Source organism: Solanum pennellii, chromosome 3 (genome assembly GCF_001406875.1).
Source record: "Solanum pennellii chromosome 3, SPENNV200".
Classification (NCBI taxonomy): Eukaryota; Viridiplantae; Streptophyta; class Magnoliopsida; order Solanales; family Solanaceae; genus Solanum; species Solanum pennellii.
Genome location: NC_028639.1, coordinates 73,345,413 through 73,363,073, shown reverse-complemented (window position 1 = coordinate 73,363,073; position 17,661 = coordinate 73,345,413). Strand labels below are relative to the sequence as shown.

General features: G+C 31.1%; 2 protein-coding genes across 2 annotated transcripts; both read left to right on the top strand.

Moving 5' to 3' along the window:
• The first annotated feature begins 2,134 nt into the window (after positions 1 to 2,134).
• LOC107012341 (centromere protein C) lies at positions 2,135 to 8,730 on the top strand. The gene is made up of 11 exons (XM_015212157.2): positions 2,135 to 2,436; positions 2,671 to 2,873; positions 2,959 to 3,047; positions 3,176 to 3,278; positions 3,385 to 3,554; positions 3,669 to 4,603; positions 4,706 to 4,787; positions 6,063 to 6,148; positions 6,906 to 6,990; positions 7,075 to 7,182; positions 8,298 to 8,730. The coding sequence occupies exons 1-11, from the start codon at positions 2,281 to 2,283 to the stop codon at positions 8,408 to 8,410; spliced, it is 2,130 nt and encodes a 709-aa protein (XP_015067643.1). The 5' UTR covers positions 2,135 to 2,280; the 3' UTR covers positions 8,411 to 8,730.
• A 5,694-nt stretch (positions 8,731 to 14,424) lies between these two features.
• On the top strand, positions 14,425 to 15,854 carry LOC107013780 (F-box/kelch-repeat protein At1g80440-like). Its single transcript, XM_015213657.2, has one exon. The coding sequence runs from the start codon at positions 14,628 to 14,630 to the stop codon at positions 15,711 to 15,713; it is 1,086 nt and encodes a 361-aa protein (XP_015069143.1). The 5' UTR covers positions 14,425 to 14,627; the 3' UTR covers positions 15,714 to 15,854.
• The last annotated feature ends 1,807 nt before the right edge of the window (positions 15,855 to 17,661 follow it).

Genomic DNA, 17,661 nt, shown 5'->3' with positions numbered 1-17,661 from the left:
AAATATAATATCCATTAGGATTATTATGTGAACGAATCAATGGATGCTCCTCAATCACAACAAAATAATTTCCTTTAGTACTTTTAGGAAGAGTCTAAGAATTGTCCGATGCTAGAAGAGTAGAAGTTTGTTTAAAATGCTATGGTATTTGTTAATAAATTTATCTTACGATTTTATATTGTGATTAGGAGTGAGTCAGCATAATATGAGAGATTTATTCTTTTTTTTTTTGATAAAAATATGTTATTAATTAAAATTATTTATTTATATATAATAAATGTTAAATCTTTTTTATTAATTCGTCGATATAATTCTTTTAAATCTTAAACTTCTATTTAAAAAGTCAAGCTTGCCTGCCACATGGCTAAACAATTAATTCTTCTCGCACTATTCTGCATATTTTTCATCACAATAATAACGCTTGTCAATACTAATGTCTCTTCTCCTCTAAAATTTATTATAAGTTCTCATAACCTGATTTATGACATTTGTTTCTGTCTAGTAATAATTGTCAATTATGGTAATTTAGCATGTTTAATAATATTTATTTATTTTATAAAATTAATAGATAATTTTATATTTAATTTTAAATATACTATCATTAATTATAATTATTTTTAATTACATTTTAAAAATATTATATTTATTAATCCATTTTTTGGTCTATTTTTATTCTCAAATCTAACGGCCATTTTTAAAAAAACTTACTATTATCATTATTAATGTGGCATTTTTTTATTAGATAAAATTAAATCACAAGCTATTTAATTTTTTTCAATCTATTCCGAGACACCAAAACCAAATTCAGTTAGACCCATTAAAAACATATATTTTTATCATTCTTTCCCAAGTCAAATAAGAAGAAATAGTTGTAAATTCTGCAACATAAATAGCTATTTAGGTTGCAATTATTTGCGAAAAAAATAAAATATGTTTTTTTAGAATGACAGTTAGAATTAAGGCTATAAATGAACCAAACAAGTGAATTGAAGAGATTTTTTTAACGTAATAGATGAATGAGGGGTATATTTAAATTTTTTAAATGATCCAAAAATATTTTGACCCTTTTTCGTTTATTTGATATAGCAAAATTATCATTTTATATATAATTTCTTAAGAAATGTGCAATCAATAATAAATTGACATTATTAATTGAGAAAAAATTAACAAAATTCACTACAACTCTTTAACATTCAGTGATTAAAGTTTTTTTTATGTTAAACTAAACAATATGTAATTTCACTGACAATGTTTGGATGAAACTATACCATTGCATATGTTACTTAGATGATGGTTATGGGGTGACGATGGATGGTGCGGGTGGATTGAGCTTAAAGCGCAAATTTTTTAATTTGTGCTGCTTCATATATTAATTTTTTTCATTTTCAAACTGCCGTCTCGCATGAATCCACTTCACATAATTTTTTTTAATATTTTCTTTTTTGTGTTTGACACTAAAATATAAAATTTATTTTCATCTTGTATCAAATTAATACATAATGACTTGAAATTTTATTTTTGAAAGGTCAATTGGGGAACATATAAGAAATTGCATTATATTTTTTATTAATTATCTTGAATATTTTATAGTATTTCAAGTATATTAATAAATACTCTCTCCGTTTTAAAAATATGACCTAATTTGACTTGGAACTGAGTTTAAGAAAAGAAAAAAGACTTTTTAATTTTGTGGTTTTAAATTAAAGTTATGTCAAATGTACCAAAACGCTCTTAATCTTGTGATCTTAAACATGTCATGTGAAAAGTTAAAGTTAAAAAGTGTTGCAAAAAAAAAAGAGGACACTCTATTTGAAACAAACGAAAAAGGAAATAGGGACATTTTTTTTTAAATGAAGGGAGTAATATTTTATCAATCTTTATACCATATAAAAAATTAAAATTAAGTTTGAATCCATATAAAATTATATACTCGCAACTCAATTTCGTATTAATTTTTTTAAAAACTTATTTTAATCAGCCCCACACAACTTCAAACCCATCTCACTCCTCGTAGCCTTAAACCCACCCGTCCCACGTCCGCCCTGACCAGTGGATGACTGGATGTTAACCATTTTGTTGGGGGCATATGTGCAAATAAAGAAGAAAAATAATTTGCCTAGTGTACCCTTCGTTTTGTCCATCGTCATTCGTTCTCGTCCCTCTCTCCCGCTCAGTTCCAATTTTCAAAATTAAAATAAAGAAAAAATAAGGAAAATCATCCGCTTCACACATATGGTGTGCTCTTTCTAGTTCCTGAAACTTCCAACCCCTTATTGGAAGATGGTGAACGAAGCTCTTATCTCCGATCCGGTGGATCCTCTCCACAGCCTTGCCGGACTTTCTCTACTCCCAACAACAGTTAGGGTTTCCACCGGCGCCTCAGTATCAGTAGACTCCAAAGACCTAGAGTCAATTCACAATTTCATGAAGTCCATGGTAATTTTTCCGTTTGTTTTTCTTCACTTCTTAAGATTTCTAGCTCTTTTATAGACCTTACATGTTAATTTAGAGGAGAAGTAGTGTTAATGTCGTTATGCACTGAACTCCAACTTACAATTAGTACAATTAAAATGGAGTCTAACTTACATAATTATTGTAGTTTGTCCGTTTTCATTTGGCTTGTTATATGATTTTGGATGATGTTGTTCTCCTTCTTTATGATAATAAAAGGAAACCCAGGGTCCTGGGCTCTTGGAGGAGGCTAGGCAAATTGTGGATAATGGTGCGGAGCTTTTGAATACCAAGTTTACAAGCTTTATACGATCTAGAGGCATTGATGGGGATCTTGCAATCAAGGGAAAGGAGAAGCTCCAGGAGAGAAGACCAGGACTTGGGCGTAAAAGGGCTCGATTTTCTCTCAAGCCTAGTACAAGGTAAATTATAGACAGTTTTTCTTTTATTCTCTAATTAGATCCTATTGAAACTATGGTGTTAGCTTACCTTGCTATGTGTTTGCAGTCAACCTACTGTCAGCATAGCTCCTCGTTTAGATATTGATCAACTATCAGATCCAGTGGAATTTTTCTCAGTTGCTGAAAAGCTAGAAGGTGATTTTGTTTCTTTTGTTATCTCTTAACTATCTGCTTGCAAAGTTGATCCATCGGCAACTAAAAACAGTATATATTATACTTAGAAAAATAACAGTTTTAGTGTTTTACATATGGTGAACTTACAGTTGCTGAGAAGGAAATAGAAAGACAGAAAGGTGGCAGTATCCATGATCCAGATGTGAATAATCCCCCAGCCAATGCTCGGCGTCGTCGACCAGGCATCTTGGGGTACACTTGGTTACTCTTTGTTTTTTCACATGGAAATGCCTGTCTTACCTTTATCATCCTCTCAACTTGTTGTTGCACCTTTTTAGAGTTCTCTTTTCTGTCTCAGCAAATCGGTGAAGTATAAGCACCGTTTCTCATCCTCCCAGCCTGAGAATGATGATGCATTTATATCATCTCAAGAGACATTGGAAGATGATATTCTGGTGGAACATGGTTCTCAGTTGCCAGAAGAGCTCCATGGCCTCAATGTTGAACTACAAGAAGCAGAACTCACAGGTTATTGGGTTTAACTAATCAAGATAGATACCTTCTGATTTCTAGATTATATTTTTAACTTCTCTATGAGCAGAATGTCATTTCAGAAGTGATAATTGCTTTCCAATTCAATAGGGCCAATAAAGAAAACAGAAAACAGAATCAACAAGATACTGGATGAATTACTGTCTGGTAGTGGTGAAGATCTAGACCGGGACATGGCAGTATCCAAACTGCAAGAGCAGTTGAAGATCAAGCCCATTGAACTAGGAACTTTATGTATTCCTGAGTTCCCTGTGACTGGAAAGCTTGATGGTAAGGCTCTTGGAGAGAGAATTCAGAAGCCTAGGAAGTTTTCTTTGGAGATAGGGGAGTTGGTTAAAAGTGCAACCGAGGGAACGCCATCCTCTCACAAACAGCATGAAGAAAGTCCTGCCAGTAAATTAGCATCACCCACTCCACCAAAAAGTCCATTTGGTTCATTGTCTTTGTTGAAAAAGAAACTTATGCAGTCAAATCCACTGAGAGATCCTTTTTCGCCTCTCAACATTGATCTGCAATCAGAGCATCCAGATTGGTCCATGAAGAAGAAATCACAATGTGTAAATAATAATGTTGGACCTATTGAATCTCGTGGTTGTGAAAATACAAATATTATGGTCCCTTTAAGAGGTTCTGACTTAGTGCATGAGCAACCAATTGAAAAGAATCCAGGCAGAGATAGTGTAAAAACTGGGCCAAATGGATCTCGATCTGGAATGGAGCAACATAATGGCTATGATGATATTGATGCCAATACTAACGTCAACTTAAAGATGAGAAATGTGGATTCCCACCATGAGTCTGATGGGCTTGACACAGTGAAAGATGATTCAGTTTTAAAGAATGTTTTGAAGGATCTACAAGGTCTTGAGACCAAATCCTACATTAACTGTCAAAAGCTGCAGGATAGTGAAGTTCTTGCTGAAACACTACCTTCTCTTCAAGCCCAAGGAAAAGCTGTCGATACAGCCAATTATACCATAGAAACAGCTGTTGAGGATTTTGGATCAACTGAAATTGATCAGCTGGCAAGTCTATCCACTTCTTACTATTATATGCTGCATTTGATACATTATTCCAGGAGTTATAATTCAAACTCTGACATTTTTTCATTCATACGTCATTAGCAGGTTGACAATATGCTACCAGAAACAGCGCCTTCTGCAGAACAAGATCATTACTTTGAGGATTCTGTCAAAGACTTAAATAGTGGTGAGAATCTATTTTGGATGATTTTTTTATGCCAAGTCATCATTTATGAAGATGCGACATTTGAGCATTGTCTATTTCTTGCTAGATTCTTTTGTATAGACAAATTTTTGTACGTATTCAAAACAATCTTTTTTATGTTTAACACATCGCTTGAGTTTTACCCGGAATCATCTGCAGTCAACTATTCGTTTTTTGACCCACTTATATTCAACTCTTAACTGGGTGATTCATGGTAGTGGGAAACTGGACATTTCTTAGGTCTGCTACAGGCTATAGATTAAGGTGTGAAGTGCTGGAATTTAGTATACGAAGAAGTAACTGCCCATGTTTGCCAGAAATTGTACTGCAACAGACCAATACCTTTGGTTGCTTGGAATGTTCTGTCATAACTTCTCTTTCCTTTTCCTTTTCATCTCTGGTTTTTTAATGGGAGGATGCATGTGATGCATCTTTATAAAAAAAATAGATGTGTAGAATTTTGAACTTGTAGTTGTCAAGAATCATGACTTTTGATCTTCATTTTTTTAAAAAGGTAATGATTCAATTGAAAAGATGGGGATAACGCTCCATCATTGTATACCATATTGAAAACCTTACAAAAGATATGGTTCTCAGCAAAAACACACGCATCACTATTTATCATGATGTTTTAAGTACTCCAAAAGTAACAAGATTTATCTAATATGTTTGAACTTCACTTCTATCTTTCGAGCATCCTGTTAGGTACTAGATACAAATTAACAAGACGTAAGTTTGTACTGGTACATGCAAGTTATTGCTGCATTTTGATGGTCTATTGTGGTTATAGGAGCTTTAAGGTGTCTACAGTGTCACGAGCAAGCATTAGGGATGATTAATCATTAAAGTAACCCATGTACTGATAGCAAAAGATCATATGCCACATATTGATACCTATTGCGTAGTCACAAACTCAATCCTGCTCTTCAGAGTCAGAAGGCGCTTCCACTTAACCCAGTTTATAATTGGTTACTTGCTTTACTTTCTTTTATTTATAAAGTAATCTGCTACCTCCAAATATGAACTTCAGCTGCTGAGATCATTCTCACATTGATCACCTTCTCTTTTGCAATGGTTCTTTGAGCTTGTGTCACTCTTTACATTATAAAGTTGTCATAGTACCTGTGCATTCTGAATGTATGTTGTTTTTCTTGAACGTATAGCTAGTTATTTTAGCCACTCTACGTTGCATATCTTAACTAGTAATAACAGTCTAAAGTTTGGAAAGAACTTGAGAACCTTGGTATCTTTATACAGATCAATTGAACTCAGTGGGAGTTGAAGTTCCTTCTAGAGACGTGAGACCTAAATTTCCTGAGATGAGCCCTCAGCATCACAACCAGGTTGCCTCCTTTCTTGAATGCTCCTTTATTATTTTTTTTATTTATATAGGAAACTCAAAGTGCAAAGTTCTGTGGTAGGTCCATTTTTCTCTGGCAAGTTAATCCTTTGGTATACACACACACACACTCTCTCTCTCTCTCTCTCTCTCCCAAAAGCAAATTATGATGGCAGGGTTTAAGGGGTCAAAATACTTGCGACATACAAAAGCCTGGTATTTGAGTGGAGAAGTGAGCATACTGTCCAATATCCATGCTCCATACAGTTTCAAACCATTTGCCATTGGTCCTCAGAGTTTTTCGGATCCAAAACAATTATTGTTAAAGAGTCTACGATATCAAAGTCAGTAAAAATCGTTTGATTCTCCAATTGTAACTGTAAATTAGAAGACAGTAAAGCTGATTTCTTGTATGTAAACAAATTTGTAGATGACTAAACACTAGGATAGGGTTTGTGCAAAAACATATCGCAACTCCCAAATGTGTTGATTTCTGTCTAGGGTTAGGACATTTTAAAGCTGTCTACTGAAATGATCCTCTGATATTATTGGTGTTAAAATTTGACAACCAGTCTGTATAAGAGACGATATTTCTGACGTGACAGTGGATATTGAATGATATTAATTGAACACATTAGAAGTTTTAGCCCATCATGTCTCCTAATTTTGGGTTTACATGTGAATGCTTGTGCTCTTTGCAGTTGTATTTCTTTACCTGTATTGGTTATACTGATTGATATGCAATATTTCTGATGCATTAGGCAAAAGATAAGCAACAGAAAGCAAAGAAACTTGCTGTTGGAAGGCGTGAAAGAAAACATCTTTCTTCTAGGCCAAGTCTAGCAGGTTTTTACTCTTGCGCCTATGGGGATGTCTTCATTTGAAGTCTTTCATTTGTGTTTTTGATAAAGAATTTCATGAATTTGACAGATGCTGGCACATCATTTGAAAGTGGGGTTAGACGAAGCAAACGAATGAAGACAAGGCCTTTGGAATATTGGAAAGGCGAAAGATTATTATATGGACGGGTTGATGAGGGTGAGTATTGTCTTGTAAATTCTTGTGTTGTTACTTTGATGGGTTTCTGTTGGATTCATTTGTTAGACTTGGGTGATAGGGTAATAATTCATTTTGATCCTCAAATCTAGTTTTTCTTTTTTTGGCGCGTGCGTGTGAGAGAGAGATGTGTGAAACTAGGCCACAACATGCTAGACGTTATACTTATAGTCTTGGGAAGGTAACTACTCAAGGAGATTTTCTTGTCCTTTAGATGGGATGTTTATCAGACTAAACGACCTAATATTGGAGAGGTTGGTGGTAACATATGCACATTTTGCATAGAACTCTACAAAACAGCGAAAGAAAATATTAGGGATGGGTTAGCTATAAGAGAAGCATGGTAACTACGTTACTTGCATGTCTGCTAAGAGAGTGCAAGTTAGGGTATCAGAATCTAGTTCTCAGGGATTTGTTTGTACTTGGTCAAGTCTCTTCCAGCAGGAGATTAACTTAGTTAAGGCTCTCCTAGTTGGTGACTTACTAGCTCAGAATACTCTTTGGAACTTGAATTACAGGAAATTAGATAATTTGATCCTCAATATTTTTGTGCTTGAAAATCATCACCGAGGTAATATAGTAGACTTATTTCATAAATCAGCCAACATGCTGAATTCCATAAATTGTCAAGCACAAAATTGAAGTAATTTTTGAAAACTAATCATTTTAGTTTTGGATATTTCACTTAAGGGATGCCTTTAGTTACTTTGGCAAGTTTATTCTAGTTGAGCACTCTCTTATAGAAAGTAGAAACTTGAGCCATAGGAACTTAGGTAGTTTAACCCATCATATTTTCTTGCTTGAAAATTTATCATTGAGATGATATATCAGACGTAGTTCATATATCAGCCAACTTGCTGAATTCCATAAATGGTCAACAAAAATTAAAGTAATTCGAAAGTGATTGTTTCAGTGTAGAAGCAAATTGCAGCCAACATTGAGTAGCAGCTTTTGGATATTACTTCTATCGTAACTAGCAATTCAATACATTAAAGCATATGCTAAACACAATGAACTTATCTTTTCGACTGGTTGTTTCTATGTTTAATCTGTGGAGAAAACAACAGATTTAGTATATCTGTGTGTTTCTGTTGCAGGTTTGAAGCTTGTTGGCTTGAAATACATCTCTCCGGGAAAGGGATCATTTAAGGTGAAGTCTTACATCCCTGATGACTACAAAGACCTAGTTGATTTGGCAGCTCGCTATTGATTTTCTAACAGCATCGATGGATGGGTTAGCTTTCTGGATCTTGTCCCATGCTTCAGTTTTATATACAAATGTAGCCATTGTATGTAATGTACCCGAGGTAGGTTTATAACTTGTGAACCTTGAATTATTATCTTTAATTTGTTGAGCGCTGTTGGTCCATCTATTACTCCACAGTGCTTCAGACACTTTTGTTGACCTGTTAATGTTAATTGAGGAAACTACAAGGCCAACCTGTAACAGCGAAGGGCTCTGTTTTGTTTCTGTGTTACTGACTTACTGTATCATATTTGTTAGTTGTTCATGTTTGTGCATTTTTGCTATGGAAAAGTGGCCCTTTTGGCTCCAGACTCCAATGGCCAGAATAGTGCTGTCGGCAACAAATTATAAAAGTTTTTACTAAGTTTATCTAGTATGTCAACTGAGTTTCGTCATGACAAATTTTAGAATATCTTTCCACTATAAACTTATTAGTTAAAAAAGTATACGTATGTCTTTTGTTCCTTGTTTTTGGCCACTAAAGTATAAAATATAAGAGAAATGCTTTGATGTCTTTATCGTCCCTTGTCCATTTTGGGCTGTGCTAAAAATCTCCAAATTCAAGATTATGTTTAGTCTAAAGAAGGCTTGCTCTTCATTTTTTAAAAAACAAATATAATCTCATCTAGATTTGTCAGCACAATGATTTTTAAAAATAATCGAGGAGTTGCAATCACCAAGGGTAAGCATTAGAGCTAAAATCCTGTCAAAAAACCATAGAGTTTACTCTACTTAAGATGGAGTATTATATTATTAATAATAGAACTAAATACTATTTGATCCTCATTTTTTTTCTTTGAATTTGAATATGAACCATTGCTTTGGGAAATATTAATAGCTTAATTGATTGGCTATCTGAATTCCTAACTTATTGCTGTGAATTTGGTTCTCGTTTTATAAACGAACATTACCTTTTAATTCAGGTAAACCTTTGGTTTTCATCAAAAGGAATGTTTTTTATGAAAAATAAATAAATTCCATAATTAATGAAATGAAATTTCTAATCTTTTAAAGAATTTTGGACGTCTCTTTACATATTCGTGAGGAAAGTTGCTGTCCTTTTCTTCATTGCTTCTTAATCTGGAGGAAGACTATATATATATATAAAGATCAATTCAATATAATGATTTATATGTTTTTTTATGTCCGTAGTGTCCGTCTTAGCTTTTAGTGCACTTTGAGTAATTTCAAAAATACCTTGCGCCAACATGTGTTTGGTAATTCAAAAATCGCTTTTTTTTTTTTTCTCCGTTGAATACCACTCAGCCTAAAATACTTGAGCGTGCAATTTTTGTTTAAGAAGAAATAGCCTAATAATTATTAAAACCAAACGATGTACTAAATAATTTAATAGCAGGATCGATTAATCAGAAATATATTTTAACTTATTAAAATTGCAAGTAGAATTATTGTACAATATTTGTACTTTTCTCACATGAAACATGCTTTAATTAGCACCAGTGAAAACATTAAATAGAAAAACAAAAAAGCAATTTGATTATTTAATGGATAATATAAAATACTATGGATCCGTTTAGTAGGAGGTATTAATCCAAATAATCCATGGATTAAAATTTAGACTAACAAAAATATTGTTTGGTTACTTTATTTAACCTAATCGATGGATAGTTATACTTCATACAAAGTCTTATTTTATCCCTACGAAAGAGAGGGATAGCTAATCCAAGGTTTAGCAATCATTGGATAAAATCCCTAAATGATTAAATTATTTCCGAATCTTTTTTTCTATTTTTTTTGGTAATTAATGTTCTTTTTGATTTATATGAGAATATTTATAAATAGGGAAAATTTCATATATGGCAAACTTATTTGATTAAATAACATTATATGGGTATAGTTTACCTAATTACATTCTATGGGTATAGTTTAGTTATTTTAGGTATCTTTAATTTTGTATATAAGGTTTCTTTTGTTTTTTATTTATACAATTTTATTTTAAAAAGTGATTTGTAACTGAAGCGTTAAATATGCTAACAATAAATATAGATAATGCCATAATTTAAGGTAAACGTCCTTTTTTTAAGGTAAACGTTCAAATTCAATTTTTTTTCAAAAAAAATAAGAATTATACAGCAATTGAAACAAAAGATAAACTTGTTTTTGCTGTTTATGAAACAGCAGTTCATCAATTTTTTTTTATTTTTTCTTTGTAATCGAATTCAGGTAAGTGTTCATTGGATGAAAATTCATGTTTATTATTGCAATAATTATACAATGTTCTATTGGATTTACAAATTTTGATTTATGTGCATTCGTTATTGTGGTGTCATAATTTATTTATTTTTTGAAAAACTGGTTTCAAAATATAATTATTTTAAGCAGAAATTTCGTACTATACAATTATATACTTTTGTTGATGTAGTATTTGTATATTATAAAGAAGATCAGTGTAAGCGAATACATGTAATCGTTGGTGATAATTGTATATAGCCATAAAGTAAGTGTTTTGCTTTTGATACAATTATATACTTTTTTTTGATATAGTATTTGTATATTAAAAAGAATATCAGTGTAAAATCAATTCAGTAATTTGATTGTATAATATATACAAAAACATACAATTTTAAAAGAAGTCATGTACAGATTAATTTTTGTATATGTCTACAAACTTACCTTTTTTGTATATTAATATGTGTACATGAATATAGTAGTTAAACATGACAATATATACAACTGTCTAAATGACTTTGTATATACTCCAATAATATATAAACTTAATATATACTAACTTCAATAATTTGTATATAACTAATAAAATATACAAATTATAATCATATATGAAATTTTTTCATCTGTATAACTAAGTCCAATTACTTTTTGTATATATATACAAAAACAAAAATAATAATGAGCCTTTAATATACAATCTGCTACTACCACTATTAAGACTTAGTATATTATTCATTATACATAACTTAAAGTATGTATAAAGTAATTAAATCTACAGACACATATACAAATATATGACTAAAACATGTGTGTACTAAACATGCAATATACTATATACAATTACGTGAATACAAAATTTACTTACACAATAATTTTTTGTATATTGACATCTAAGTAACAAAAAAATTGTATCTAAATTTGTGTTTTAAGCCACTACCTCATGATTATGATGTTCTTCAGATCCGTTAACTTCACATGCATTTTCCTCTGAATCAATGTTTACTACTTTCCTCTTTCTTCCTCCTTGTACAATTTTAATGCCTCTAGCTTTAGGATTGTTAATAACTTCTTGAACTGCCGTAAGGTCATATTTTTTCTTTGATCTCAATTCTTCCATTGTTTGTTCATGTTGAACTTGTTTTGATTTTACCATAGACCCTACATCAACCCCAAAATCTTGAGTTAAACCCATTGAAAACGATGGTAAATTGTAAACAAAATTGACATGCAATGGAATGCCTCTGGTAATCCTCATAGATGAAGATGATTCATTCATTCTGTGACTAATTTGAGATCTAATAAGAACAAACAATCGATTATTTCATCAAAAAAATATGAAAAAACATAAGAAACACAATACATATACAATTGTTGAATAAGAAAAAAAAAAGGAAAACGACTAAAATTTAGGGGTACCTACGAAAATTGAATTCAACTTCGGGAGGGAGTAATTGAATTTTGGACAATTTGAAATTTAAATCGGATATAAGTATTAATTGTAGGAGAAAAAGGTGGAATATGAATAGGAGAGATAATATTGTTTTGTGTAAAAATATATACAAAATTAAAAAAAAAAGGTTTTTATACTATTGGTTATATAATAGGTGGTGGACCCCATTAATTATAGCAAAAAAAAAAACTATAATTATAGAAAGTAAATAAATTAAACTATACCCCTATTATATAATTACTTAGGAATGTTTGTCATTCCATATAATTTTCCCTTATAAATATTCATTTAAATTCTCCATTCCATGTAATTTGATGATTTCACAAACTAATATTTTTTCTTCATGTTTTAGTTGTTATATTGGGTTGATTTTTTTGGTTTTATGTTTTTTATAAATGTAGTTCGTCGATTGACCACTTGAAATATATATATATTTTTTAAAAATAATCTTCGTGTATTTGAACAATTTAAGTAGACTTAACTCCATGTTTAAGTTCAAGGTATATTTGACCAACAAAAAATTAGAAATATACCGTATGACATATCGCACCCCAAAATTAATACTATTTTTATATATATTTTTTAGTATTTAACTTGGCTAGTTAAATGAAATACAAAATTTCACAATAATTCAAGGGTATAATAGGAAATAATTTTTTTCTAGAGTTTTAAACCAAACATAAGACTAGGTAGGAAACAATAAATCAAATACTTGATAAAAACTAATCCTATATTATTAAACCCTATATTACTAATTCATTCGTTAGTAATCCGTGTATTACGTATCTTTTGTACCAAACTACCCCTTAGTTATGGCCTATGGTCACTATACATGACGCACATACCTATTTTTCTGTTTCTGTTTTTCTAAAAATAATCATTTACTTTTTTTTTTTGATTTTTTCTTTTACGTGTCCACACCCCACACAGGATATGAATTAGACATTTTGTGAATTTAATTATTTCCTTCTCATTTGTTTCTTTATATGCTCTGCAATTATTTAAGTTTGTATCAATAAAATAGAGCCATCACTGCATATATATTATAAATTAGCTGTATGAACTTTAGATAAACTTGATTTTAAAGACGTTACTATCATAGTCTTCGATTTTAAAATCACAAATTATTTACTTTACTTAACATGTTGCCCTACATCTAATATATTTAGTGGGATATGCTAAAATTTTTGCAAGCAATATTAATTTGAAGATGTGAACAAATTAATAGATCACTAATAATAATAAGCAAGGTCACATTTTATATTTAAACACAATATTGTAATTTTACTTATTATATATCTATACAATTATATTATTTTTCTATAATTTTATTTGAAGTCCAATAAAAATAAATTTTAACCTCGTTAATATCTTTATCTTGGATATTGCGACGACATTGTTTCCTGTTTTTTTGGCGTGCCTACTGGACCAACAATCCTCCCATCCCCCAACTCCAAAACCCAACTTTAAATTTTTATTTATGGTCCATTCTTTTATTTATTATCATTGTCGTTTTTTATATGTCATTTTTATTATAAATAGTTGGTTCATTATATTTATTATTTTATAAAATTGGTATATAAATTATAATATTTTTTCTATTATAATCCTAATAGTTAATTAGTCTTGAAAATAGATATAAACTTATTTCATATATTAGTTAATTATTCTTATCATTGCATTACTCTATAAAATCTTATGTTACTCATGTTTTTCTTTGTTGAAGTAGAACTAAAATTCATGTCGGCAATCGTATTTATAACTATATTAAGATTATAATTTTTTTGTTTAATTTTACAATAAATAACATCAGATTCAGTAAGAATATTTGGATCAATTTAGAGTAATGAAATTTGAAATATTTTGTGATTTGCTTTAAGAATCTATATTAAAAAATATATATATACACAAACTATATAGGAAAATTGGGATGGAGAGAATTTAATTTCTTCAAATTTTGAATCAATTATAATGAAAAAATTTTGATCCAAAAATATACTCTCTCGATCCACTATTAATCATCATACTTTTCATTTTTAAAGTCAAATTATAAAAAACTTAGGTTAAGATTTTACAATATATTTTTTCATCGTATTGATATGTATAAAACTTTTCGTATAGTTTTTAATTATCTAATTCTTTTGTTTAAAAAATTGAATTTAATGTAATCTATTTTAACATTAAAAATTAGACAAATTAACATGACAAATACAAATAGAACGTTACTTGTATTTTTTTGACTATTTCCTTCTTCTTTATACTTAAATTTGCTATACATATATGCCTGATTTGTTGTATTTGAGCAAAATAAATTATTCGAAAATCACCTCTTTATCTCCACGAAATAAATGGGGCTTATTGGTGGACCCACAAGAGCACCGAAAACCTATAGTTTGTCACGATTCTGAATCGTCAATGAACTATTTATTTATGCATGAGATCAGAATATTTGTCTTCTCCAATCTTCTTCTTTCTCTCTCTATATATATATATATACACACACAGTAGCCCAATTTGTTAATTTCTTCTATCTTTTTCTTCATGGATCTTCTTCCGGGTCTTCCTAATGATATTGCTCTTGAATGTCTCATTCGTCTTCCTCTCCATCAATTCTCTAAAGCTGCTTCTGTATGCAAAAACTGGAAAAACGAAATCAAGCATCCCCTCTTTCGACAACGCCGGAAAGAATCGGGTCTTACCCGACCCGTTCTCGTATTATCCCAAGCCATGGTTACTACTATTCGAGACCCTTATGGCATTACCAGCCTTTCATCTACTCAGTACTATAGACTCACCCTTTATGATCCGGAAAGGGGATTTTGGTACGATTTGCCGCCGATTCCGGAGTTGATTGATGGATTGCCCATGTTTTGCCGGGTTGTAGGAGTCGGGTCGGATGTAATGGTGATAGGCGGGTGTGACCCGGTTAATTGGAGGGTTATGGACTCTGTTTTCATCTACAATTTCGTATCCGGTTCGTGGCGTCGTGGGGCGGATATGCCGGGAGGACAGAGGCTGTTTTTTGGATGTGCGTCGGATTCGGAGAGATTTGTGGTTGTCGCCGGCGGACATAACGACGAGAAGAACGCGCTGAGATCGGCTCTGTTGTATGACGTGGCGGAAGACGTGTGGGTTACTCTGCCGGAAATGGCCATGGAGCGTGACGAGTGCAAGTGCGCATTTTACCGCGGTGAATTCCACGTCATCGGAGGCTATCCTACGCCTGCACAAGGTCTATTCCAGCGCAGCGCTGAGGTGTTCAACTCCGCCACGTCAAGGGAGTGGCGCCTGGAGGAGGACTTCCTCGGTGCCGCCACGTGTCCCCAGACCTGCGTGGAAGGCGGCGACGGGAGACTCTACATGTGCCGAGACGGTGACGTGGTCGTAAAGATTGACGCCACGTGGAAACACATCGCTCGGCTGCCACGTGGATTATCCAACGGGGCGTATGTTACAGCGTGGCAAGGGAAGTTGTTAGCCGTGGGAAATTCAATATTAGGTGAAATTCAGAATAGTTATGAACTTGTTGATGTGAACAGTGAGAGTAAAGAGAAGACATGGAGAATATTGAATACTCCAAATGAATACCGTGGACATGTTCAATCACTTTGTTATTTAGATATATAAATTTCTAGTATGAACTTGTTATTTGAATTAGTCCGACTCAGAATAATGTGAATTTCGAATATCATAAGGAAAAACAAATTAAGAGTGGTGATTTTGTACATAGTTGATTCTTCTTTTATCTACTAGTTATGTTTTCTGTTACATTACGTATGTCAGCTGCCCAGAGTTTGTTGTTTATTTTTGGATTTTTGGCACCAAGTTACGTTTTCCTTGACTATTTTAAGGCATATATTGTTGCGTTTTTTAAATTTAGCCACTTCTGAAATTAATTTCATATTGAGATTAAAGTAAAACATTAAGTTTGTTACAAAATATTATTTGGAAGCAAGAAAAAAGATCAACCCAAAGCTAAGCAGATGAAGTGTATAAAGTTTGTCAATATTGGTTATTAGTTTTATGTAAAATAATTTAGATAGTAGTGTCAAAAGATTATTGTCTTTTTTTGTTTGATTTTGAATTTTAAAATTTAAGTTATTTCTAATTATAATAAGGTGATATTTTTTTAAAATGTAATTTGATCAAGTGTTTGTAATCCTTGGGCCTACATATTGTCATTTGATTGACAATATTTGTGGTCATTGTCAACCTCGTGACTTATAAATTACTTGTATTTATTTAATCAGTGATTACAACAAAATTTATCATCTAACAAATCTTCTAGAACTTGTCTGCTTTCTATTAATTATTAATTAATTAAATATGTTCAGCTGATTTCATACTATCTTTAATTAATATCTTATTAGCATATTATTGTACAATGAAATGATGAAATTTTATTAGTACTAAACTTGAAAATGAAAATGTTTTTTATATAGATAAAAGAAAAAGAGGATCCATGATGCGTCAAGTAAATAAAAATATTCAACTCTTTTTAGTTCAATTATTCTAAAAGAAATATATATAAATATATAATTACGTGTAGAGAGTTGACTTTATACAAATATACTCACAAATTACACAATATACATATGCACAACTATCTATTTAATGCAGGAGTTAAAACATTGACAAAACTAGGATTTTAAATATTAAAAACAAATAAATCTCATACTTTTAGACGTTTATTTGCTTATTTCACATTTTTGTATAATTTGTCGATCTATATTAGGTAAGTAATAAATGTTGTTGAATTTATCAATCTTCTAACTAAAAGTTTATGAATTTAGTTATGACTGTGGAGATATTTATGATACGTGATTTTTTAATGACTTTAACATAATAAATAAATTTAAATTAGTCAAATCAAATCAGTGAGTATTAAATAAAAAATACCCACAATCATAGTTAACTTTTTTGCCTTCTAGAAGCTAATGCCATGTTTAATTTACCCCTTGTATATATCGATGATGAGTCCTATATAGTCATTTTCATTTGCCTAATTGTAAACAACCGATATTAATAATTTATATACTTAAAAATTGTAATAAGCCAAAAAAATAAAAATAAAAATAAAAATGAAGAAACAATATATTAATATTTTTTAATTTCTATTCCATAAACATCGGTCCTTGTTTCTGTCTATAATTTGTCAATTTTGTATGAATTACAAACATTAGTTAATGTACGTCGGCGAATAGATTAATTATCTCAAATTATTAGCCCATGTTTTTTCTAATATTTTGTGTTCGAGTAGGCAGTGATCGATCTAGAATTTTTATTTAGAAAGTTTGGGGAATAAAAATATGTTTATAGTGTTGATAAATGGATAAATGACAGAAATCCTACCTTTAAGTTCTATTATTATCATTATCCCCTATTAGTTTTGTAAATTCCCGAAATCCCTTATTTTTACACATTAGATTAATGTATCAGCGCATCAAACTAATGTATCTCACGTATCAAATTAATGTATCTCGTGTATCAAATTAATGTATCATGTATAAAATATACATTATATTAGTGTATCATGTATAAAATGTAATATATCTTACTTAACAATTAATGTATC

Excerpts from the sequence above, each read along its gene's own strand:
- LOC107012341 (XM_015212157.2), top strand. The coding sequence starts at position 2,281 with ATGGTGAACGAAGCTCTTATCTCCGATCCGGTGGATCCTCTCCACAGC. Across the intron at positions 3,279-3,384 it reads CGTCGACCAGGCATCTTGGG|CAAATCGGTGAAGTATAAGC; the intron begins GTACACTTGGTT and ends TTTCTGTCTCAG. Across the intron at positions 7,183-8,297 it reads ATATGGACGGGTTGATGAGG|GTTTGAAGCTTGTTGGCTTG; the intron begins GTGAGTATTGTC and ends TTTCTGTTGCAG.
- LOC107013780 (XM_015213657.2), top strand. The coding sequence starts at position 14,628 with ATGGATCTTCTTCCGGGTCTTCCTAATGATATTGCTCTTGAATGTCTC.